The 26,509-nt window shown below is 37.9% G+C and overlaps 1 protein-coding gene across 1 annotated transcript in view; it reads left to right on the top strand.

Annotated features, from left to right (window-relative positions):
• LOC100965537 (ELKS/Rab6-interacting/CAST family member 1-like) overlaps nt 1-26,509 on the top strand; it is a 123,219-nt gene that overhangs the window by 19,438 nt on the left and 77,272 nt on the right. The window contains exon 3 of the mRNA XM_023516551.1: nt 11,552-11,650. Within this exon, the coding sequence (XP_023372319.1) occupies nt 11,552-11,650 (99 nt within the window). The remainder of the gene's footprint in view (nt 1-11,551; nt 11,651-26,509) is intronic.

Here is a 26,509-nt window from a genome sequence, read left to right as displayed (position 1 = left end):
ACAGGCACCCACCATAATGCCTGGCTAGTTTTTTTTGTTTGTTTGTTTGTTTTAGTGGAGGCTAAAGAGTAGAGACCTTTTTTAGAGGTCTCACTCATGCTCAGGCTGATCTCGAACTCCTGAGCTCAGACAATCCACCTGCCTCAGCCTCCCAAAGTGCTATAATGGCAGGCATGAGCCACCATACCCAGTTCAATCATTGTATTTTAGAAGCTGATAACTTGTTTTCTACTTTAATATATTCATAGATAAAGAAGAATTTTGTCCTAGGAGGGATTATACCCATTCCCCTTCATACCTGATGAAGATGTGAATTAGAGGATGAAATTTGGGACTTTTGAGCTGATGATACTTAGATGAGATTTTAGTCTTAGAGTTGATGCTTTAATGGGTTAAGTTTAGGGGATATTGAAATGGAGTGAATGTATTGTGCATATAAGACAGACAAATTTGAGGGGGCTGGAGGGCACACTATACTGGGTTAAATGGTAGCCCCCTAAAATCACATATCCACTTCCAAATCCCTAGAACTTAGGAATATGACCTTATTTGGAAAGGGGGTCTTTGCAGATACACTTAAATTAAGGATCTCAAGATGAAAGCATTCTAGATTAACTAGGTGGACCCTAACCCAGTGACAAGTCCTCATGAGAGATACAGAGAGGAAGAAGGAGAAGGTGATGTGAGGCAGAGGCAGAGATGGCTGTGTGTGGCTGTGAGCTGGAATGTGCACAGCCATCAGACCTGAAAGGGGCAAGAAACACCTCACTTTGGGACTTTGGCCTCCAGAACTGTGAGGTAATAAACGTTGTGTTTATGTCAGTTAAGCCACTGAGTTTGTGATAATTTGTTAAGACAGCTATAGGAAACTAACACTTGGTTGTATGTGATACAGCTTCTTGAGTCCCTCATATTAATCATTTCACTCTTCTATATATTTAGAGCTCCATAATATAGAGTTAGAACAGGTTTAAAAGCATATTATTTTTAATACCTATATTCAGAATTTTATTTTGCCTCTAGTTTATTCTGCAAAGGAGCAGGAATTCAGTTTAACTAACATTTTATTTTGTGCCACACATTTTTCTAGATGTAGAAATACAAAGATGAATGTGACAAACTTGTCACCCTTGAGTGTATTACATTTCCCCTTTATTTGGAAGAGAAAGGTAAATAAATTATTTCTGTGTAATAATTAGTATTTGGTGCTTCATTTATGCAAAGGAGACATTCTTAAGACAGTCTGGGGCCAGAAGAAGTCAAATAATATTTTCTGAGAAAGAGGAATACTAAAAGACTAAGAAGAGTTACCCTCATGGAAAAGCTAGAAAAGGAGCCTCCTTAGGCCAAGGGATCAGCGTGGCCAGGGGTCCTGAAGCATGAAGCATCAGGAGATCAGTAAGCTGTGAGGTTCATTACCTCCAAGTGCACTGCTCCCGGGAGCCTTGCACTGACAGGACAGGCTGCATCTGGGCCCAATCCTGTGGTGATGCCAGGGCATGGAAAGGGTGTTAGTCTCACAGATGTTTTCATAGTTTTCGTTTATAGAGAAATCACTCTCACACTTAATGAAGGAAAGTTTGAGGGGCCTGGATTAAGAAGAGGGTGCTTTGATTAAAAACAAGGAGATTGTTTAAGAATCTATTCCAGTTATTCAGATATGAAATGATGAGGACAAGGGAAGTGGAGATGGAGAGATAATACACTGGGCTATTCTGGAGTATCAAACATAATTTCAGCTTTATAACACAGCACACATTTCATTCTTGGCTATACAAAGAGGTCTTGCTAACTCTAGGAGGCAGTCGCCCTCTGTGAAGCAATTCAGTGGTCCAGCTGTACTTAGAATCTTTTGATTTAGCTTTTTCATTACAAGCCCATCTTGGTCACTGTGGCACAGAAAGAAATAGCCAGAGGTTTCAGTTCTATTTCTTCCGTGATTGGGCCCTGAGGACATTCTCCCTTGGGCCATTGGCCAGAATCAAATGTCTAGTTTGAATGAGTATGTGGACATGATCTCTCTAATTAAAAGAAGTAATCCAGAAAGAAGAACATAGGTGGAAGAGAAATATATAGCATGTTCCTTCTCAGTAGAGATGAATTTGAGGCATCTGTGGTATATACCTAGGTAGCTATGTCAAGGCAATAGCTAGAGAATCACCATGCACCAGATAAAAGTGAAAGCTAGGAATGTCCATTTTGGAGCCCAGGAGGTTAGGGCCTCTGGTCACAACCTAGTGAGGGTGGAAGTGTGGGCCCACTACTTGGCCTTAGCTGCCATGGATGGCAGTGGGGCCACAGTGTTTTCACAGTGTTTCACAGGATAGGGTGATGATTGTCCAAAGTTTCCTTTCTTGTTAGGCTGATCCTTTTCCTTTCTATACTTCTTTAGCTAGAGAAAGCATGATTTGGTGGTATTTCTTTGAAATCAAAGTTTTTCAAATACTTGGATTTATCAAATAACAAGTGGAATTATTTTAACACCCATGTACAGATGAATCATTTAAGATACTTTTCTATAATTTAAGTCTTTTTAAAGAAAGGCCAGATGTTAATAAATAGCAGGGTTTTTTTCCTTCTACACAAAAGATTAAAAGCCATTTAGCTCATTGCTTCAAAAAGAAGTAACTTGAGAGAATAGAAAAAACACCAAGCATGCCTTGGTCCTTGTGTGAAAATTTTAACAGTTACCGCATATGTAAGTTTGTGCGACTACATACACGTGTATTTAGAGAAATCCTTTCATAATGAATTGTAGAACAGGAGGAAAAAGTGGTATTGCAGAGTTTGGCCTTTTGTCAATTGCTTTCAGTATGAATAGTTTCCAGTAAGAACCTGAATGCTTTCACATCCTCTGGGCTTATTCAACCTACTTCAGTGTATATACATGTGAATGCACAATTTATAGTCAGCTTAGATTTTGAATCAGTTCTGTTCTTTCTTTCCCACACATGGACCATAGTTTTATTAAAAAAAAAAAAAAGAAAGAAAGAAAGAAAGAAAGAAAAAAAAGGTAAAATTACCTCAGAACTTCTTACTTTAAGAACTTCTATTCTTAAGGTCAAAAGTGCCTTCTTTAAAAGAGAGCGATCATGTGTATGATGGGAGGTGTATATTCTGCTTAAAGTGCTTACTTAGTAAAAGGTGAAAGAGAAAGCAGAAAGTTGGGTAAAGTGCTCAGGTGCTTGAGGATCACCTCTCTGCGTGCTTAGCTGGTCCTCAAGCAGGAGAAAATGTTTTATTATATTTTTAAAGCATGAAATAATTTAATTTCTGAATGTTTACTAAGGAAACAGTCTTTACTTTTATTTGAAGGGAAAATACTAAACACTTTTGCTTTACAGTGCTTCATAGTTAGGTTGGGGTGCAATTTGTGGCACCGTCCTTGAGAAAAATGTTTTAACTTGCATCTCACGCCATTTAAAATATAAGTTATTTCTGTTTGATGTCAAGAAATTTAGTGTTATTTCTTTTTTTTCATAGCCTTTATATCTGTAGAATTTTACTGTATTCTCAGTCCAAGCCAGACGTTCTCAAACTACAGCCTGTGGGCCACATGTGGCCCGCCTAGGACATTTATCCTGCCCTCCCAGTGTTTTTGCCACCGCTGCCTGTCATGCTTAGCAGCCGACTCCTGCCAGGGCCCACAGTCCAGCCCTCCGATGATCTGAGGGACAGTGAACTGGCCCCCTATTTAAAAAGTTTGAGGACCCCTGGTCCAAGCCATGGACCAAGTTATAAATGCTCTCCTGGCCCTTGTTCACTGATGACTAGAATAACAGAAAATACTTGCCTACATTTTCTTCTTTTCTTTATATAGGGTGTTGATTCTCACTGGATCCAGCTAATATTCCCCTTAAAATCCTGGTTCCTCTGAGAATAGATACAGCTGGGAGAAATGATACTTATGACATTGAAACTAGAATTGGATTACTTTTCTGTTATAAAATGGGGAAGTATGTAAGTGTGGAAGTGATCAGGAATAACGTTTCAACCACACTTTGTTTTTGAACATTCTTATTTCAGATACTGCATTGAGTCAGTAGCCAAGTTGGCCCACAAGACATATCAGTCCTGGAACTTTAGTTGATGACCTGATATTAGGAATGGCTTTGTGGATCTGACTCTGACTTTTTCACCAGGGTGTCCTGAAATTATGTAGCACAGCCTTGCCAGAAAACAGGACAGCTTTCAAAACTTAGGAATAGAATAGAAATTGTTGTGAATTTTGTTTTCATTTTTAAAATGCTGAATGTCTTTATCCTCTTGTTAATAAGTATTTGAAGAAAGTAATTGAAGCCTGCTTTCCTCCACAGTTCAATATTAAAGTCTGAAGGTATATGAGAAAGTGCTAAATATACATGGTAATCAGGGTTAACTATTAAGATTAACACATTCTCTCTGTCAGCTGAGAGGGAATAGCTTTAGCTTAGTGAGATCTGTTAAGTGGTAGTTCTCCTACCAGTCTTCTGTGTCTCTGTGTTATGGAAGCCAGGAACCCCACACCAGCCATCTAAGAATTAAGCAATGGTCGTAAAGAGATGAAAGTGACCAGGGAAATGAGCAGATAGGCAGTTTGGTGTTTTGGTGAAAAGTATAGAATATATTGAAAAAACAGACATCTTGTGATCTTAATGCCATAAATGGTGATGTGTCCAAGAATGCTCTTGAGATGAAAGGAAAATTACATAAAGTTTTACTTTAAAAAAAAATCCAGAGTCCTAAAATAAATAAATATATGTAATTAAAAATTTTCCTTTTAAAAAAAATCCTTTTTCCTTTTCACAGTAAATCTACCTGTGTGGAAGGAAAGCAAAGAGAAAACTTTGTAACTTCTTATAAACTGAAGTCCTTGGATTCTAGGATTCTTTTTTGAAACTAGTGTAAAATAGAAACTATCTTTATCTGGGATAAAACTGTGCTACTTAGTTAAAATGTCTATTTTCTTTGTTTTCAACTGAGATAACTCATTTTGGTAACACTGAATTTTAAATTCTGAAGCCTGAACAAGAACGAGACCCCATCTCTACCAAAAATAGAAAAAATTAGTCAGGCTTTGTGACAGATGCCTGTCGTCCCAGCTACTCAGGAGACTGAGACAAGAGGATCACTTGAGCCCCAAAGTGATTGAGGTTGCTGTAAGCTATGACTCCACAGCACTCTGCCTAAGGTGACACTGTGATACTCTGTCTCAAAATAAATAAAAAATAAATAAAAATAAATACTGTCTCAACTATAACTTGAACTTTACCTTATAAATGAAAATAATATAACTGAGACATTTGTACCCTCGAATCAATCTGAAATAAAAAATAAATTCTGATAAGTATAGCTATTTTTAATTAACACATATAAAAAATGAATTTATAATAAAGGAAATTTGATGGAAAAAGCCATCAAAATATGAATCTTACTGCTAAACAAATAGTAAAAAAATAGTCCTTAATGTTAGGAAAGGTGGGAACTATGAACCTATCATTTTATACCAACCATAGAAAATTGATTCTTGAAGTCAACAAATACATATTAAGGATATTATCTGAGCTGGCAATCTTACTAGGGTGCTAAGTTGATACAAAGGTGAATTAGACTCTGCCCTAGCCCACCTAAACCCATGATTATTAGAAGAAAAGAAAAGATATATAAAACAGGTTGTTAGAACCTGACACAGATTGCAGTTGGCACTCAAACTCTTTTGTTCCAAATCTCTAGATGCTTTAATCACCTCTCCAAATCTGAGATGTGTGGTTGACTTGTCAGAGAAAAGAAAGTCTTTGGAGGGGGTTGAAAGACAGGTAAATGAGCTGATGCAGCAGCCACTCTGGGAAGCGAGGAAACCTCTTATGACCAGAGAGCTTGGGTTTTCCTGCCCATACAGAGAAGGAAGGTGTTAGGTTCACATGGGTAACAGTTGGAACCAAACTTCTGCTAAAGATAGAACAATCAAGGGTTGCAGGACAGGAGAAAGCAAGACCAATTCAGTCAACCATCCATTACTGGGAGATGAGAAAGAAGGTTTTCTCTGCTGTAACTCTGGAAAGGAACCCAGAGTCCACCCTAAGAAACCAAAATTCTGAAGCCTGTACCTTCTTTGGGTTTAAACTACACATTTATATTACTATTTAGTGTGAGAAGTGCCTACTTGAGATCACAGGGAAAGAAATGTAGATGATCCTTAAACATGTAAAAAGATGCTTAGACTCATTTATAATATGGTAACGGCAAACTAAGGTGCCATTTGGCCACAATAAAAATAAATTTTTTTAAATCAAGAATTTATTAATGTACTCATTTGACAAGTCCATGGCATTGGTAACTCCTGTACTCTAGAAATGCAGAAGGTGGACCTCCTATATAGAGAATTTGGCAATATTTAGTAAAATTACTTATCCACACATTGACTTTTGACCTAAACATCACTTCTAGGAATCCATTCCAAAGATAACATCTTCAGAAATACAAAATAACATGTACACAAGATAATTCATTGCTCTAATATTTGCAATAGCAATAGATTGGTATATTTTTGTCAATTAGAGTATATCCAACAGCGTGAAATACTGTGCAGGCTATAAAAAGGGGTGAGAAAGATCTCTGTTGATAGGAGCAATTTCTAGAATATATTGTTAAATGAAAAAGCAAGATGTAAAGTAATATATTTAATGTACTGTTTGTGTGAGAAAGGGGGTAACCTGCATAATTGTGTGTTTGCTTATAATTGTACGAAGAAACAGTTGAAGAATAAATTAAAAAGTTACTTGTAGAAGGAAGGAGGGAACAGGATAGAGGAAACACAGATGGAAGCAAGTCTTCTCTGAATGTACCTAGTTATGTAGTTTAGACTCTGGAATCAAATGAATGTGTTGCATAATCCAAAGTAAAATTAGATCAGAAATGGAGGAAAAGCAGTCCTTAAAATTTGAAAACAAACTGAAACAAATGCATCTGTATATTAAATTTTGACATATCACATGGAGCAAAAGATTGTTTCCGTTAACCTTATGATATAGATTTTTCTCTGTACATCCTCAGTGGAGTAAACTCCAACTTGAAGGAAAGGAATGCAAAGAAATTTTAAAGTTTATCATGAAGGCATCCTGGTACTAGTCTTGTATTGCTTTTGGTATTTTAAAAGCATTATATAGGATGTCCCAAAAGTTGCCCCTAAAGTTGCATACATAGGGAAAATGGGAGATTGTAGCTAAATGTACTTTTATTTATAAAATACTCATTACAAAATTTTACAAAGAGGTGTCCAACACATAGAGAATATTTTGCAAATACTTTATAAAATTTTTCTCCTTTTTAACTAGTATAAGTTATACTGCTATGAACATTTGTGGACAATTTTTTGCGTGGAAATATGTTTTCAGCTATTTGATTTAATGCTGTCCTCCGAGTTCTATCTCTTCATCATAAAGTTGTATCTCTTCACGAGGAGCAACAAGGTAAAGAAAAAAGAACAGTTTAGAATGAATTCTCATTCATGAGGAGACTTTACAAACTGCCTCTGTCATATTCCTATTTGGCACAAATATAATAATTTTAAGAGTGATATCAAATTATTAGTGGTTTAAAATTATTTAGCAATGATTTTAAATTATTATAAGAGTCCCTTCATGTGTATACTAAATGATTAACCTTTTTTAGTCTGGCAAATAGACTTACAGCTGTAACCGTCAGAAATTTTATCAATAACGAGAACACAAATTTGATTAGAATTCAGACTTTTAATATCTGGATTTAGATAACTAACCTATTCTGTTTCTTAGCTTAATTTTCTATGAAACGTAGTTCTGTAACACCTTGTTTGGGCATTGATATTTTCATTGTAGGGTATGTGTACTTGAATACATAGGTGGACATTCATTACTAACAGATTATTTCAGCAAGTTTCTTCTTCCTTCCTTTTCTTTTTCCTCCCTTTCTTCCTTCAGGTCATTTTATTATTTATGCCATTGAGACCAGGGGTTTTCAACTATCTGCACATGAACCTAGCATGTTCAAGACAGAAAACATTTGGGTATGAAGTACCACTCATGGCTATAAAGCATGAAGAACTTATTCCTTTTGCTTTTTGGTCTTATCTTGAGAAGAGCACTGGATGAGAGCTCCTTAAGAGCAGAGCGTCATTTATAGAATCTGGGTAACATCCAGCACTCTGTGAGCTGTCAGATACTTAGTGCTCAACAGCACGACTGTGCGGGGAGCAGACTTCCCACCACGGTTCCAAACACTAGACCTAGGAACACTGAACTTTGATTATCTTCATATCTTTTAGAAATGGAAAAGTTTTTAGAACAATTTTTTCATTCAGTGACATCAGTCACATAAGTAATCGGTGGTCTTATCTGTCCACTGGAATCAGTTCCTTCAGGCAGGCATACATATTCATTCCTAGGAAGTACTTGAAACACATTCTGCCTTGAAAATGGATTTGTGTGTATTTTGCTAGGATTTCTTTTTAAGTTTTTAAACTCAGACATTGAAGATTAAGTGTCTTATGTTCTAAGAAAAGACACAGCCAACTGTGCTTTTTGCCCACATTCCTGTTAAAGTCAACATGGACAGGTCTTAACCAAATGAATGACATGATGTGTCTGTTTTCTTTCCTTTCTTCATAGGCCTCTGCTCTGTCTCTGTACTTCCCTCATTCCTGAGAACTGATTTGCCAAAGATTTTGTATTTGTCATGCAATGCCACAAATACCACAGGCCATGGGAGAGAGAACCTTACATATTCTCAAGATTGTCTTAGTTCATTTGGGATGCTATAACAGAATAATTAGACTGGGTAATTTATAAAGGCTAGAAATTTGCTGCTCGCTGTTGTGGAAACTGGTAAGTTTTAAGATGAAGGCACCAGTGGATTTGGTGTCTGCTGAGAGCTTCCACCTTACTGCATCCTTACATGGCAGAAGGGCAAATGAACTCCCTCCCGGCTCTTTCATAAGGGTATTGATCCCATTCTTGAGAAGCTTCCCTCATGACCTGATCATCAATCAAAGTCCCCACCTCATAATATTGGGGCTTAGGGTTCAATTTTGGTGGGACACAAACTCTCAGAACATATCAAAGGTCTTGTAGGATCATCCCCTAAAAGAGAAATTAGATATCATGGATGATTTATTGATAAGTGTTTTCCTTGCTGTCATTATAGACTAAAGAGAGGAACTAGCTCAAAAATGTGCATATATTATTGGGTGAAAATGTAAAGGAGACAAATGGTCAATAACACAGGACTAAGTAAACATCTATTGTGTTGAGTCCTGTGCAGCCAACTAAAATTACACAATAAATACTATTGAATAACATAAAAATAATCAGTATGATGATGATAGCTACAATGTATTGGGTGGGGTTTTTTTGTTTGTTGTTTTAAGACAGAGTCGCACTCTGTGCCCTGGATAGAGTGCCATGGCATCATACCTCACAGTAATCTTAAACTCTTGGCTCAGGCAATCCCCTTGCCTCAGCCTCCTGAATAGCTGGGACTACAGGCACCTGCCTCAATGCCCAACTAAGTCTTCTATTTTTTTAGTAGAGATGGGGTCTTGCATTTTTTCTCAGACTGGTCTTGAACTCCTGAGCTCAAGAGATCCACCTGCCTCGGCCTCCCAGAGTATGAGTGTTGATTTTATGCCCAGCACCATTCTAAGTGCTTTCTTTATCTTAACTCAAATGGTTAATCCTCATAGCAGCCTGGGGAGAAACTGTTGTTATCCCCATTTTAAAAGTGAGGAAACTGGGCTCAGTGCCCGTAGCTCAGTGGTTAGGGCTGGTGGGTTCAAACCTGACCAGGGCCTGCTAAACAACAATGACAACAATAGCAGAAAGATAGCCGGGTGTTGTGGTGGGCACCTATAGTCCCAGCTACTTGGGAGGCCGAGGCAAGAGAATTGCTTAAGCCCAAGAGTTTGAGGTTGCTGTGAGCTGTGACAGCACAGCACTCTACAGAAGGCAACAGAATGAGACTGTCTCAGAAACAGAAAGTGAGGAAACTGAAGCTCAGAACATTTAAGTAGGAATACTTAACAGGAATTACAGATGATTTTTCTTTCCTTTTTTTTTTTTTTTTTTTGTAATGTATCTTCAAATTATCTACTATGAACATTTTAAAATCATACAGTTTTAGCAAGTTTATTTTTAATGCTTTAAAACTTCAGGTTTTAATCATATTTTATTAGTGTAATCTATATTGCTGTTTGATTTTATGCCTGGTGTACCCTTAATTTTCTGAATTGCTTCCTCTGCAGAGTGCATTCTCTAAAATGTTAAACTTATTTTTCTTTTATTTGGGGCTTAATTAACGAACCACAGACAATCACTAATCTAGTCCTATTTTTTTGTTAAAGACAGAGAAAAAGCAATGGGATAACAATCCTCTTCTGGCTTAGGGTTGAGGACAAGGATTTCAGAGCCTTTGGCTTTTTAAAAAAATTCTTAATTATTATGTAAACATATAGTTATATATCTTACCTTTTACTTGCTTTTGAAATCAAAATTATTTGTTGATGGTATAAAGAAAAGCTACTGAATATTATATATGTAGCTTCGGTCTGTTCATCTAACTGAACTCTAAATTGTCATAGTTTTCAGTTGATTCTCTTAGATTTTCTAGATACATAATTTTATTTATAAATAATGGTAACTTTATTTAATTCTTAACTCTTCATTTAATACTGTATATTTTAAGAGCAAAGACTTGAAACACTTGAGAATGATAAAGAATCCTGGAATTGGGTTGAGAAAAAAAATTTAACCATCTCAGAGATAGATACTAATTCCAGTGTTTATTGTCTGTATGTTATATAACATCTGAAATAATGAAATAGCTATTTTAAAGGATCAATAGGTTCTTATAACAGTAACATAGGAAGATGGGTCCTCAATATCATAAAGGAAAAAATAAAGTTACAGAGTCCTATGTGTAGTATAATCCAGTTTGTATTTGAAAATGTAAAAATAAACACTACATGTAGTATCTAATTTGTAACTATTGCCTCTTCCCCTCAAATTCCTGTATTAATTTCTGTGCCTCTCTTAGCTAGAGCAGCCATAGACTGGGTGGCTTAACAGACATTTACTTTCTCCTAGTCTGGGAACTGTGAGGCTAAGAAGTCCAAGATCAAGGTGCTAGCTAGTTCAGTTCCTGTTGAAGGCTCGCTTCCTTCCTTACAGAGGCTGCGTTTTTGCTGGGTTCTCGCATGGCAGAGAGGTAGAGCTCCATCTTTCTTCTTTACAAAGCCACAGTCCTGTTAGATTAGGGGCTCACCCTTCTGATCTCATTTACCTGAATTACCTCCTAAAGACCTTCTCTCCAGATACAGTGACATTAGAGGTGAGGGCTTCTACATCTGAATTTTGGAGGGTGTGCAATTCAGTTGATAGCAGTGTTTAATCTGTTTCCGATAGCCTCAGAAATCCTGTTTATTTTATTGTAGACAGGATTAATTTTATCCTTTCTTAAGAAATTGTTACAATATTTGATACTTTACAATATGTCATAGAAATTTTATCTAAATTTAAACTTATCAATCATTTTTTCTTAGACACAAAATCGAATGAAGCTAATGGCCGACAACTATGAGGATGACCACTTCAGATCCTCCCAGTCCAATCAAACAAATCATAAGCCCTCCCCAGACCAGGTAAGACTGTTCTTGAATGTTTTATTTTTTTAAAAAAGTACACTTAAATATTTTGATATATTTTTTTACAAGCATGTTGCAAATTATAGGATATATGTTAAAAGAAGAAAACTGAATAACTAAATTGGTCTCTAAAAACTCCATTTTTTTAAAACACAGACTCAGTTTCTATGTAGGAAGTTGGTGATTCTGAATATTTTAAGAGCAGATACTTGAAACACTTGAGAATGGTAAAGAATCTTTGAATTGGGGTGAGGAAAAAAAAATTAACCTTCTCAGAGGTATCTGAGGTATGTATCTCAGAGACACATACATACTAAGTTGTAAGTATGTGGCTTTTCTTTTTTAAAGAAACAGGGACTTATTAGGGAAAAAAGCCTCTTTCGTTTTAAGCTCAGTGAGGCACAACTCAGTGCAGAAGTTATTTCTGTTTAATTGTAAATTATGAAACTCTGCTCACCACTTCTTAAAAAGGGAAGATTTAAACTTAGTTTCTTTACTTCCTTTCCTCGTAGATCCCTCAGCGTGTTATTCTCAAGGAAAACTGTTACCTTCAACTTCTCATCAATGAATGCAAAAGAGACATTGATGAGTCTGAAGGGAACCATGTTCAATTCTAGTTTTTTGGAAGAAGGGAACTCTCCCAAGATCTTGAAAATGATGGATGGGAGAGAGTGGTGAACAGATTACCTCATATCCCATTGCCAAAAATCAGATTTCAACATCTCCATCACACCCAGTCTTAAAATATATAGTTAAAGGAAAAAAATAATAGATAATTACATCCATATGACTAGAGAGTCAAGGCGAACTTCCCTGCTAACCGTCCTTACTACATAACAGTAAGCATTGTCTAAGGAGAAACATCAGAAATAGTACAGATAAAAGCAGCAGTGATATTCAAATTGCTGTTATTCCTGAGATTCAGAAAGTGTAGTCCTAGTATGATAATATTTGCTAAGCTAGTTGAGGCAAGCCTAATATTTTAGAGAAAAAACAGTACCAATCTTTAACGTAGGCAAAATAGAGTTATCTGCCTGGTGTACGCATTCTTTCCCTACCAAAAATCACTTTGCTTTCTCCACCTGCTTCCTGATACCAGTGTGTATAAGATGCATGTTAGATCCTATCCTGGGAATAGGTTCTGATAATAGATAGAGGGAATTGGATGCCTGGGGCAGAAAGAAGCAAACAGAGGTGGAGAAAATTTGAAAAAGCAAAACAGAAAAGCCTCCGACTTGATAATTTTGCCTAGATTCAGCCCTGAGATAGTGATGGCATCTTGGAAAGGCAGGAAGAATAGAAGTATGTTGACAAACTACAGTTGTTCCTCCATATCTGTGGGGGGTCCAGAATGCTCAAGTCCTTTATATGAAATGGTATAGTATTTGCATACCACCTATGCACATCATCCGCTATACTTTAAATCACCTCCAGATTATATATAATACCTGATATGGTATAAATGCTGTGTAAATAGTCGGTATACTGTATTTTTATTTGTATTATTTTTATTGTTGCATTGTTATTTTTTGTGGTTTTCTTCCCCCAAATATTTTCAGTCGATGGTTGGTTGAGTCCATATATATGTGGCACCCATGAATATGGAGGACCAATTATAATTATTAATTTTGATAGTTTAGGAAATTAGAAACTAATATAAAAAGTCAGTAAATTCTCTTCTACTACATTGCGCGTATGTGTTTGTTTTAAATACTAACCAACTCTTTTTCATTCCCATGCTGCTCTGGGGTGTGGCCTCCTTTGCCACCTCTCTCCCCTAGGACGAGGAGGAGGGTATATGGGCATAGCCAGTCAGAGGCTCTTAGTTCAGCCATTTTGTTCAGAACGGTGAGAAACACCTTTCTTTAACTATGGACATGGTCTTTGTTTTCTTTTTTCTTTTTGCACAATCACTCTCACATCTCATTTCTCTGTAAGTCATAAAATCCCTTTCTGTGCCTGTATTTTTATTTTCACATGATTCTGTGTGTATTGCTGTGCTTCTGCCATAGTGGGGTTTGGATTGTGTGGCTTTTTTGTTGTGTGTTAATAGTCACTCTTATAATTTCTCTTTATATATTTTTGGGAGAACTTCCAGGGCATGTAACTAAATTTCTCCAGTTATGATTTTATTACCCTCTGTAGGATGACTTTATAGTGTCCTGGTAAATGTTTGTGGTAACTTATATCAAACTGGCAGGAGAAAATTGATCGAATACTCTGCCATTGGCCTAAATTTGAGAGATATTTTTATGATAATTCATTATAAATATATAGTCTTTAAAAAAGCAACTTACACTCTGAACTAAAACCTCCTTTTGTTTCTATCTACAGAATATTCTGAATTCTCAGGGTCAGGACCTAGGAAATCCCTAGGCTTGGACATTACTCTCAAACTATCCCTAAAAATAGGGAGGAGCAAATAAGTAAAAGAAGACTTTTTTCTAAAATTTAGTCCAAGAATGCTTTTCCCTCTTTTCATGGACTGCTGCTGTGTTAAATACAGTTGCCAGGACACTGTCTAGATTCTCCTTTTGAGGCCAATTGGCTGGAAAATATAGTCCAGCTGTGACAGTATCCCCCTTTGATCTGATGCCCTTGAGGTTTGACTAAGGAAATCCTTTTCTTAGAAAAAGTAATAATTATGATTAATAAGTTCACACATATTGGTGGCCTTGCACTCCCTGGATTTACTGCCCATGCGTATTGGTGATCTCACTCTTTTGGAGTCACTTCTCCCTGAAATGTGTCTGTCTTTGTGTTAAACTGCTTAAAATGATGAGGACATACGTAGACCTCTTACTGTCAAACAAAGCCAAGGAGGATGAAGAGGTAAGTCATGGAAAGGGGCCATACACTATGCAGTGGGCAACCTTCCAGACTGCATTAGCTTGAGGGTGTGAATGAAAGTGAAATGCACAGGATCCCTGAAAGCTCCTTGGGTTAAACGCTCTATGTCAGAGAAAGCTGAAGCTAAGAAAAGCATTGTGCTAATTCTATCTACACTCTACAGCAGCAGTTCTCAACCTGTGGGTCACAGCCCACAGGAACTGTATTAAAGGGCTGTGGCATTAGGAAGGTTGAGAACCACTGCTCTACAGGGTAGACACGTATCATCAGAAGGCAAGTGGGGGCCATATGGTAGTTGCCAGTCTCTGTCTACTTTGGCAGAACAAAGTCTTGGCTTGCCTCAGCAGGAGGCACCTCCCCTGCACACAGGAGCAAGATTGTATTTTGGTTGCAAACCCTTTTTCTAGCCAATCTAAAGGAGCATGCTAGTATTATAGGAAACAGGCCCAAAGGTCATTTCACCAAGAGACTGAAAAATGAACAAACCATCACATAGACTTGTTCCTGGAGTCACCATTTTGTGTTCTGCTAGCAAGAGTTCAAATGCTGTTGATTTTGCTTTTTCCAGTTATTGTACTGTGAGTTTACTGCATTAAGTATTAACTGCCATTGGTTGAACACCATACAGGTGCAATTAGGTGGCCATAACAGCAGTTTCTATGATATGGTTTTTCAAACTTTCTAAAATGTGCTACAAAAATCATTATCTCATAAGGATTTTACCTAAAGAAATGCATGAGTAACCCCTGAAACACAGCAGAAATTCTGACTGACTGGTTTCTTTTACTTTTTTCCTTGCTGATTCTACAGAGAACAGATCTTTAACAAATTTCAAACTTTTGAAATTGATGATTTACCTTATCAAACTTAAGAATATAAGGTTTTACATGTAAATCATCTTATAGAACATCAATATATAGGCAGAGTCTGAGCCTTACTAGATATGGTCAGAGCTCAGATGGGAATAGACTCTTAGATGTACAGGCCAACAGAGGGCTTGGAGTTAGACCATTCCAGGAGAGGTGGGTAAGCACAATGGCTGAGAGTATGGGCTTTAGGGCAGAATGCCTGTATCCAAATATTAGGACTACCACATACTAGCTTGTGACTTTGGACAAGGTATGTGACCTCCCTGTATCTCATTTCTTCATCTTTAAGATGGAGATGGCTGTGAGGATTAGATGAGTGTGAGCCACGCCACACACACTTGAGCCACACTACACAGGTTTCATCCAGACTCCCACCTAGACTATGACCTTGAGAAAGTAGCTTACACTCTCTGAACCCCAGTTAATTTAATGGGTTTATTAATAGTACATATTTCCAGTTGTTGGATAGATTAGTAAGTAAATATATGAAAACTGCTTTGAATAGTGCCTTACACTAGCAAATATTGTGCATGCTGCTATTACTTTTGTTGTTTCTGTTGTGATCATTAACTTAAATCTATCACCAGGAAATAGTTTTCAATAAATGTTATAAATTATTATAAATCTCCAGTGCCCTCATTTTATAGGTAAGAATGCAAACAAAGATTTGAAAATTGTGGCTTATGTTCCCCAGGCATTTCTGTGGTCTGGCAAGAGGGACCAGTAGCTGACAGAAGAAGAGATAGTCAAGACATATTGATGGTGATGGCTTCCTTTCATCACCACAAGTTTGAGCTGCTATATGTTGAGGAATTTTTCTCTTGGGAAAACACCTTGAATTATATGAAGCAATTTTCAATAAAAAGACAGTCAGTGAAATTTTCTTTGAAAGAATTAGCTGTCAAGCAGCCCCTCCTAACACACAGGCTGGAGCAAGGGCTACCTTCACTTGGAAAAAATGACAGAGTCCCTTCTCTCTTCCCTCTGCCTGTACAAAAAAAAACATGTGAAATGTAAATCCATTCTCTCTCTCACATTTCCTTTTGCTTTTTTCAGACATTTGTGTTAGATGTTTTAAGTTCAGTAACTAAACAGAATTTGAGCAGGATTTGATAATGGTTACATAACTACTCAGTAAATAGTTGCATAAATTTCTGTATTATAATGTATTTAAATTGCACTGGGTGTAATTACTATCAAGTCTTCTTAAATGGCTGTCTTATCCCAGGCTGCTATTATAAATACCGTAGAATGAGTAGCTGACACAGCAAACATATATTTCTCCCAGTTCTAGAAGCTAAAAGTATGCGATCAGGATGCCAGCATGGTCAGGTTCTCAGTGAGGCCCTCTTTCTGGTTTCCAGATGGCTATTTTCTTGATGTATCTTCACATGGCAGAGAGAGGAAGCAAGTTCTCTCATGTCTCCTCCTATAAAGGCACTAATTCCATCAGGAGGGTAGAGCCCTCATGACCTGTAACCTCCCCAAAGTCCCCCTATCCAAATACTCTCACGTTGGAGATTAGGAGTTTCAACGTATGAATTTGGAGGGAGGGCACAAACATTCAATCCACAGTAGTAGCATTGTTTCTGATTCATGCATTGAAGCAGAACTGCAGACAATTATGCAAATCTAACAGTCTCAGGCAACCCAACAGGGAGCTCCAATGCAAAGATTTCCTACCCATATTAACTTATATAGGCCGCCACTCTCTATCTCTTTACTTTCATTTTTCTTCTTTTTCTTCTTCTTCCCTTACAGTAGAATGTAGGCCCCATGAGGACAAGGACTTTAATATGTTCACTTTTTATTCCTGACATCTAGAACAATACCTAGTAGGTCCTTAGTAAAAATATATAGTTATATTTTTAAACTTTTATTAACTGAATTTATGAAATCTGGGGAAAGAAAAAGGGAAATTTACATTGCAACCAAGAGCATAGAGCTTGGCACCCATAGCTCAGTGGTTGGGGTGCCAGCCACATGCACCAGGGCTAGTGGGTTTGAAGCCGGCCTGGGCCTACTAAACAACAATGATGACAACAACCAAAACAATAAAAAATAGCCAGGTGTCATGGCAGGCACCTGTAGTTCCAGCTACTTGGAAGGCTGAGGTGAGAAAAATTGCTTAAACCCAAGAGTTTGAGGTTGCTGTGAGCTGTGTTATTACAGCACTCTACTGAAGGCAACATAGTGAGACTCTGTCTCAAAAAAAAAAAAAGAAACCAAGAGCATAGAATTGGCTGTTAGCTTTGACATCAGCATTTCTAGGACACATACAAGAAAGGGAAGTTTAGAAAAGGAAGATAGGAAAAGTATCTAGAACAAAAGAACTTTAGAGAAATGTTGAGAATTTAAAGGAAAATCATAATGAAGTCCTGCAATCTAGCTCCTAGAACTTAATGCTGAGTAACATGGAGTTGAGAAAATCTGTTCCATTTGCTAACTGAACATCTTTCAGGTAGAAAATTTTCTTCCAGTAACCTGTAAGTTCATAGCCTCAAGAAGAGCAGCCCTGGCTTGGTGCCTGTAGCTCAAGCAGCTAAGGCACCAGCCACATACACCACAGCTGGTGGGTTTGAATCCAACCTGGGCCTGCCAAACAACAAAGACTACTACAACCAAAAAATAGCCAGGCATTGTGGTGGGTGCCTATAGTCCCGGTTACTTGAGAGGCCGAGGCAAGAGAATCGCTTAAGCCCAGGAGTTGGAGGTTTCTGTGAGCTGTGATGCCAGGGCACTCTACCCAGGGCAACAGATTTAGGCTGTGTCTCAAAAAAAAAAAAAGAAGAAGAAGAAGAAGAAGAAGAGCAGCCCTGTGTTCTTTCTGGATGTCAGTGGAAGAAATTTATAAAAATTGGTGCCCTTTTGCTCCAGTAAAGAATTGTCTACCAAGGGGCTTAGAAAGTTAGTCTTGGTATACAAACATTCTACTGATTGAAGTCTGGAGATGGGTTGCATGCCTATTAGATCAACACTGTAGCATCACAAAACAGAATTGGACCTGAATGCTTTTCTTTTTCAATTAGAAATAATGTAAATAAGTTTTTAAGACAAGTATTTTACAATAAGCATCCCTTTCTCTTTTGGTGTTTTTTGTGTGTGTGTGTGTCTGTCCTAGTTGAATTGTCATGGTTCTTATCAGTTTGAAGCATCATAAAATTATTCTCATTGTAATAGTACTTTAGTGGAAGTCTTAAATCTCTAAAGAATATGTCTGTAGAAAGGAGATGTTAAATCATTGTGCAGAATTGAACAGTGCAATAACTTGGAATATTTTGTCATTGTGGAGAAAATAGTTGGTCTAAAAACCAATTTGGACCAGTACGAGGACTTGATTTTTGACCTAATAGTCGGGGAAGAATTCGATCCTGTATTTTTAAAAATAGGTCAGAGATTTTTAGCAAGACACTTCTCTCCTGAAAAGCTTGGGAAAGCCAGTAGAATTCAAGAAGCAAGAGGATCTTACCTGCAGAGAAATATGGAAGAGAGAAAAGGAGCGTTGATGAAGTATTTACTATGGGCCAGACACTTTCATACCTCTCATCTAATATTTAATTTTCATAGCCATTCTAAGAAAAATGAGGGGTTTCCCTATTCTTATAAAAGAAGAAGCAGATCTCACAGAAGTTAAATACTGTATTTTCTAAGATTACTCAGCTAAACAGTGGCAGATATTTAACATATTAAATGCCATGCAAGTTGTATTTAATATTTAACTCATGAGCATGTTGAGTCCAGGGCCTTGTAAAGCATATATAACCCACACATCTCTTTACCTTGGGTACATTGGGAGCCATATGGACCCTAAGGAAAAGGATTTTTTTCTGGTGTAGCAGTCAATGTGATCAACTCAGGGCAGACTCCAGTGCTCTTACCACTACACCACACTGAAAAGAGAAGGAATCTTTCATTTCCCAGTCTAGCTCCTTGAACATGGTAAATGCTCAGCAGAAGCATGTTGAATCAAATTGTATTCCTATTTGGGGAAAATAACAGAATTGCCCTTACCAGTAAGGAATTTTTGAAGGTAACACAAAATACTCCCTTACTAAAGGACATAAGGGATTTCTGACTTTACTGATATTTTTTATAAATGCAGCTACCCAGGAATCTAGTGAGGAGTTAATAACCATAGAAGGAGAGAAGTTGGCCTTGGAGGTTGGGTAAAGTTTGAGCAGATGGAACAAGAAAAGTATTTTAGATAGGAACCAGTTTGAAGGAGGTCCCAACCTGAGAACAAGAATGTTGTTTCTAGTAAGGAAATCAGCCCAGCTGAAACAAAAAGTGTCTATCCTTTCATTATTCCATGGTTACATTTCACCTACACTTCTGTTTTAATGTAGGGCATCCATGATTCAAATAGAAAAACTGCATTGTGAGGGGTTCACAAGAACCACTATGTATTGAGCTTTACAGAGGCTTAATGTAATAATCAGCTTCCCATTGTTTGAATCACTGTCTTCTAAGTTGGTTGCTCCCTTACCTAGTTCTGATCCTAGTTGGAATGCAGGCTTTGAACCACACGACCTATTTCCAGATGTCTATGTATTTGAAATTTGTATAATTAGGATGATAACGTACCTACCTCATAGATCTATTCCATGATTAAACGAGGTAATATAAATCCCATAAAATGGTGCTTTTGCATACAGTGGTTGCTCAATTAATGTTGACTATTAATGCCTTTATCTTGAAGATGCATGCTGACTACTTGTAATATTGATAGATACCTTTCCTCCCTTTTTTTCTCTCTTCCTACACTCCCTACTCTCCCTACTTTTTCACCTTCTTCCTCTTGGCTCTCTTTAAACAGCAGGAGGATTGGGTAAGGGTTCCCTAGTCTTCAGCTCTGGATTCTGATCATTCTTGTGCCTTCTGTGTACTCAGAAGTGTCTCTAACTAGTTTCTTCTCTGTCATAGACACACAACCCACTTTCTGCTTTTCAGGTTTTTCCTCCTCCCCTGCCCCCAATAAGAGTAAAATCTTCATTCCTCTTTTTCAGTCTTTTCTAGAGGATTCTGCTCCCTTTACTCCTAATTCTTTTGTCGTAGACTCTTGCTAGCTGTCTCAAAACACTCTTCTGCTATTATCAGGCCAGGCTTTCTACCAACCTTCTCTGCATAACATATTTATCAAGTCCCTTCTGTAAAGTCCCTCTTTCTCTAAGCTATCATCTCTTCTTATCATTAGCTTATACTGTAATCCATAAACAGTTTAGATGCAGCTTCATTTTTTTCCCCTCTTTCCAGGCAACTTGAATATATGTCAAATCAAAAATGACTTTGAGAAATAGAGTTATTTTTATATCTTCTTTTTTTTTTCTTTGGCAAGGGCTGGGTTTGAACCTGCCACCTCTGGCATATGGGGCCAGCGCCCTACTCCTTTAAGCCACAGGTGCCACCCCAGAAATAGAGTTATTTTTAACAAGACATTGGGGAATAGAGACTAAATGATACATGAGAATAACAGTTATCATTTAAAGAATACCTACTAAGTGCCAAACACTAGTTGTAAGTTTATAAGCACAGTGTAAGCATGTTGTCATCCGAGCTAATATAATAGTCCTAGGAGATACATACCATTCTCATTATTTCACAGTGAGGAAGCTGAACCACAGAGATGTTAGCATAGCTTATGCAAGTTCAAATAGCAAGTAGGGGCTCGGCGCCTATGGCTCAAGTGGCTAAGGTGCCAGCCACATACACCTAAGGCGGCGGGTTCGAATCCAGCCTGGGCCCGCCAAAACAACAATGACGGCTGCAACCAAAAAATAGCCAGGCATTGTGTGGCGGGTGCCTGTGGTCCCAGCTACTTGGGAGGCAGAGGCAGGAGACTCGCTTGAGCCCAGGAGTTGGAGGTTGCTGTGAGCTGTGATGCCACAGCACTCTACCCAGGGGGATACCTTGAGGCTCTGCCTCAAAAAAAAAAAATAGCAAGTAGGTAATAGTAGAAACCAGATTTGAACCTGCATGTGTCTAATAAAGCCACAGCTTGACACACCTCCAAAAAGGAAACCTAGCTAGAACCATAGCTAGTCTCTCTCTGTCCCTAGGCTAGAGTGTAGTTGTATCATCATAGCTCATTACAGTCTCACACTCCCTGCCTCAGCCTTCTGAGTATCTAGGAACATAGGTGCCTGCCACCGTGCCTGAATAATTTTTTATATTATTATTTTTTGTAGAGATGGGGTCTCACTATGTTGCCTAGGTTGGTTTCAAGCTCCTGGCCTCAAGCAATCCTCTTCTCTCAGCCTCCCAGAGTGCTAGGATCACAGGCGTGAACAGGTGCATTCAGCCTCCAGATGCATTTTTAAAAGAGACTGTTATGCTTTTATATTGATTCTCATAATAAGAGTAAGTGATGGTGTTTGGGACAGGCAACCCCCAAATATGGCACCCTAGCATTTAGAAAACAGAAGAAGCAGGAAAATCTCCCTGACCTTCCCTTTGCCCTTTTTTCCTGAAGAAGACCATAAAAGAATTCTCTGATTGTCCTCTAAAATAGGTTATAAAACCATCATTTCAGAGGTGCCCACCTTATATCTTGAGGCAAAGAATGTCCTTATCTCTGAAGATAGAGGAACACAGAGAACAAACCAGTTTTGCCAAATTCTCCCCAGTGTATTATCATCAGATCACATCATTTTATCCCCAGCTAATATTTCTCCATGACTTTCTACTCCTCATCAAACACACCATAAAAATATACAGATTTCCCTGGTTTGGGAGATCTTCATTTATGAAGGCTCCCATGTCACATAAAACTTATAGTAAATTAATTTGTATGCTTTTCTCTTGTTAATCTCTCCTGTTATGGGGTCTCAGCGATGAATCCTACCAATGGATGAGGAAAGAAGTCTCTTCTTCCCTAAGAATATTCCTGTAAAAACATCCAATTTAAAACTAATACAGAATATCTATTAGGGTTGCTTGTACCAGGAGCTGGGAAAGAATTCTCAACTCACAGATTAAGTTAGGTTCTGAAGCAAGAATAAGTTTATTTTATTTTCCAAGGGAGGAAAGAGCACAGCACGAAAGGAAGAAAGAATGCCAACCTTCAGAATCAGCTACTTGAGCTTATATTGGGGTTCTAGAAAGCAGAGCCATAGTTGTTGGGAAATGATAATAGAAGGCAGTTGTTTTCCAGAGCAGTAGTTTTCTGGTGGGCTGGCTTTATCTGACTTCTGAGAACTCAGTCTGGCAGATACCAAGGTGCTGTATGTTTTTCTCTGTTTGTTCAGTATCTTCCAGTTCTGCAAACCAAGCTCTTAAAAAAAGTATTAAACCACCTGTGGTCAAGCAAGAAGCAATCAGTAGGGCCAGCACACCATTGTGGGCAGTGATGTTTTTATGTTAGATGATTTACTAGCAATGCTGTCCTTTCAATACCTCTAAGAAGCTCTGTTAACCTAGCTAAATAGGAAGGGGCCCCATGGTGGCAATATACGTATGTTGGACCTATTCTTTACCTTAGTCTTTTTGCTACTGCATTTTAGGGTTAATAAACTACAAATGTACTTTTCCTCCAAAATCTTAAGTCCTGGATACATTTCTTTAGGTGACTGTTGCTATTGGAGAAAACCCAAACTCTGTAAAATAATTTAAAGAGGTTTATTCTGAGCAACTATGTATGACCATGCTCTCGGAAGCCAGGCCAAAGAAGTCTTGAGCAAGTGGTCCCAAGTCTGTGTTGGGTTACAGTTTGATTTTATAAGTTTTAGAGAGATAGGAATTACAGATAAAATCATAAATCAATACATGAAAGGTGTACATTGGTTTGGCCTGAAAAGGCAGAACATCTTGAAGCAGGGTAGGAGAGAGCTTACAGGTTGTAGGTAGGTTCAAAGATTCTTTCATTTGTAACTGATTAAAGAAGAAATCTGTAAAGGCTTCAAGTGTCTTAAAGTAAGGAAGTGTGTTGAATAGGTGTATTATAACTTTTCTCTTAAGCAAATTGATGGTCTGCAGGTGATCTATGCACAATCTTAGGTCTTGTTAATAACAGTGTCATTGTCACAAAGAGTATTTTGTCAGGCTTGTGATCTCTCTTTAACATTAAGGTGGGTCAGATATCTAAACTCCAAAAGGGAGGTGGGTCTGACCTCCCCTTCTTGGCCAAGAACTCAGTTTTAAGGTTTTTCTGGGATCTTCTTGGCCAAGAGGGGGTCCTTTCAGACAGCAGGGAAGGGTAGAATTTTATTTTAGTTTACAATATGACATACCTTTCTTGCTTCAAATATCAATAACAATTAGTATAAGAAGACTCTGAGACCTTGATCTTTTGAAGTTCTTTATTTACTAAGTCATCTCTCAAATTCTATTCTTGAGGAGAAAAAGTTGACTCTAAGATAAATTTCTACATTGAAATTCATTTTTTCACTTAATTTTTGTACACCAAAATAGAAGCCATGTTTGTAATCATTTCATCAAAGGCATGAAAGCTTGTGAAAACAGAAATAATGTTTGGAGGAAATGGGGAGTTGCTGTTTTGTGGATATAGAATTTTAGTTTTGCAAGAAGAAAAAATTCTGGAGAGTGGTTGCATAAATTTCTGAGGGCTGGGCATGGTGGCTCACAGAATCCTAGCACTCTGGGAGGTTGAGGCTGGTGGATTGCTTGAGCTCACAAGTTGAGACCAGCTTGGGCAAGAGTAAGACCCCATCTCTCAAAAATACCCAGGTTTTCTGGTGGGCACCTGTAATCCCAGCTACTCAGGAGGCTGAGGCAAGAGGATCTCTTGAGCCCAAGAGTTTGAGGTTGCTGTGAACTATGACATCACAGGACTCTACCCAGGGTGACAAAGTGAGACTCTGTCTCAAAAAAAAGTAGCAAATTTTGGACTGTGGCTTATTATAAATGGCGTTTGAGAGGAGTCAAAGTAAAACAGTGATTGTCTGCAGATGCCATAAGTCTTAGACTAGCCAGGGTTAATGACACAGTTGACAAGGAAATTTAGTTATTTCTGTGGCATATATTAATCTAACGTGATAATCATAATTATCACTGATATGTATATACTAAGACATCAGAATTTTAGAAATCTCATACCATTTTGGAACACATATTCCTAAGACATTTGTATAAATATAACCCAGAGAAAGTTAAATACTATTTCTTATTTGTCAGTGTTTCCTGTATTATTTTAACGTACCAAATAAACCAGTATGTCTCTCTTGGACTTCTAGGAGTCCTAATATTGAAAAAATTAGTCTGCATTCTGGGCAGCGCCTGTGGCTCAAAGAAGTAGGATGCTGGCACCATATGCCAGAGGTGGAGGGTTCTAGCCCAGCCCTGGCCAAAAACTGCAAAAAAAAAATTAGTCTGCATTCAAAAAAACTGAATTTAGGGTTTGAAATTTTTTTTTTGTAGTTCAGATTTTATTGGTTGTATTGAGCATCAGTACAGACATTTCAATTTGTACACAATTCTTAGCATACATACTGAAAATCTAAAAAGCCATTTATTGTAATTCTTTTTAAATGGTTATTCCAGTGACTTTCCAGATTAAAATTTGGAGGCAAATTTTCCTTAAGAGGTTATCAAGTGCTAGTATCCTCAAATGTTAATAAGCTGCTAGGTAAATCCCACCAGTTCATAATTTATTGCCATATATGCTACATACTCAGATTTTCAGTCCTTCACAGCACAGTAACAAAGTTATTAGGAAAACAGGAGCACCACAACCAAAGATGTTACAAAGTGTACACAGTTCTGACACAGAGAGACATGATCACAGGAGTGGTCTTCTTTAGGAAACAATTCTACTAAAAAAACAACATGGGAATAGAAATAATTTAAAATGTTCAAGACATTAAATGCAGGTCTGAGACTCCACACTGGCATTTAGTATGCTTTGTTTTACAGGATATAGAAACTAACCTCCATCTATGGAATGTTAAGCTCACACCCAAAGATAGTCAAAGCCTCCCATAATTCAACATCCCACACTATTTTCTGGTTGTACCAAAAAATAAACAACTGCCAAATGATTTCACCTCTTAATAAAAAGCACTTACGCTTAAAAAATGGGAAGTGGGATTCCCTCCTTCTTACAAATGTTTCTAGAACTACTATAAAGCTTGCATTTACAAAATAGTTGATAAAAATATTCCTCTGGATTGTACAAGAAGAGAGGCAGGGACCACTGATAGACGTGGTGCGTGCTGTTAATCAGACTTGGCTTCTTTCTCTCCTGCTTCATCAGCAGCTGGACCCTCCTCAGTTTTAGTTTCTCCGTTTCCTGCAGGTAAATCTTCTTTAGTTTCTCGGTTAGCCACTTCAGCCTGCTTTCCCTTTGCTCCCCTTTTCCCTTTTGGTTGTGCTTCTTTGTCTGGAGTTTTATCCTTTCCTGCTGCCTTTTTTGGCTTCGTTTCCACTTTTGCAGGAGCAGGTTTAACTGACAATCGTGCTGATCTCTTGGGCTCTTCCTTCCCCCGGCCTTTCTTCTGCAGAGCTGACCTTCCTCTTTGTTGTCCCGATTCCGGCAGGACATGTGCCGGGTGCTGTGCTACCTGGCTGCTGCTGCTCCCACCACCCTAGCTCTAGAGTTTTAAATTTTTACTATTGAAAGTTTGTTAGATATCAAAGGTTTGAAACACTCAAAACAGGATCATAAGTCACTATAAAATAATAGTCATGCATTTAGCCAAAATAATAATTCAAATATTTCAAGAAACAAGGCTGGGTGCAGTGGTTCACGTGTATAATCCTAGCACTCTGGGAGGCCAAGGCTAGTAGATGACTTGAGCTCAGGAGTTTGAGACCAGCCTGATCAAGAGTGAGACCTTGTCTTTTAAAAAGTAGGCAGGTGTTGTGGAGGGCTCCTATAGTCCCAGCTACTTGGGAGCCTGAGGCAAGAGGATTACTTGAGCCCAGGAGTTTGAGGTTGCTGTGAGCTATGACAGCACGGCATTCTACCCAGGGCAACAAAGTGAGACTCTGTCTAAAACAAACAAACAAACCCCAAATATTTTGAGAAACAAAACCCTTTACTCTTTGCTGGAAAGGAGAGTTAATTTCCCAGATAATCATAAGACATCATTGAGGCAAACTGTACCTATCTCTCCTCCTTCTCCTATTTTCTTTTTTTTTTTTCAGTTTACTCAAAAAGTAAACAAAATCTTTTACTATCTTT

Source organism: Otolemur garnettii, unplaced genomic scaffold, assembly GCF_000181295.1.
Source record: "Otolemur garnettii isolate 467f Iridium unplaced genomic scaffold, OtoGar3 scaffold00092, whole genome shotgun sequence".
In the NCBI taxonomy this organism is placed as follows: Eukaryota; Metazoa; Chordata; class Mammalia; order Primates; family Galagidae; genus Otolemur; species Otolemur garnettii.
The sequence above is the reverse complement of the archived record's forward strand: the minus strand, read 5'-3'. Positions and strand labels throughout refer to the sequence as shown.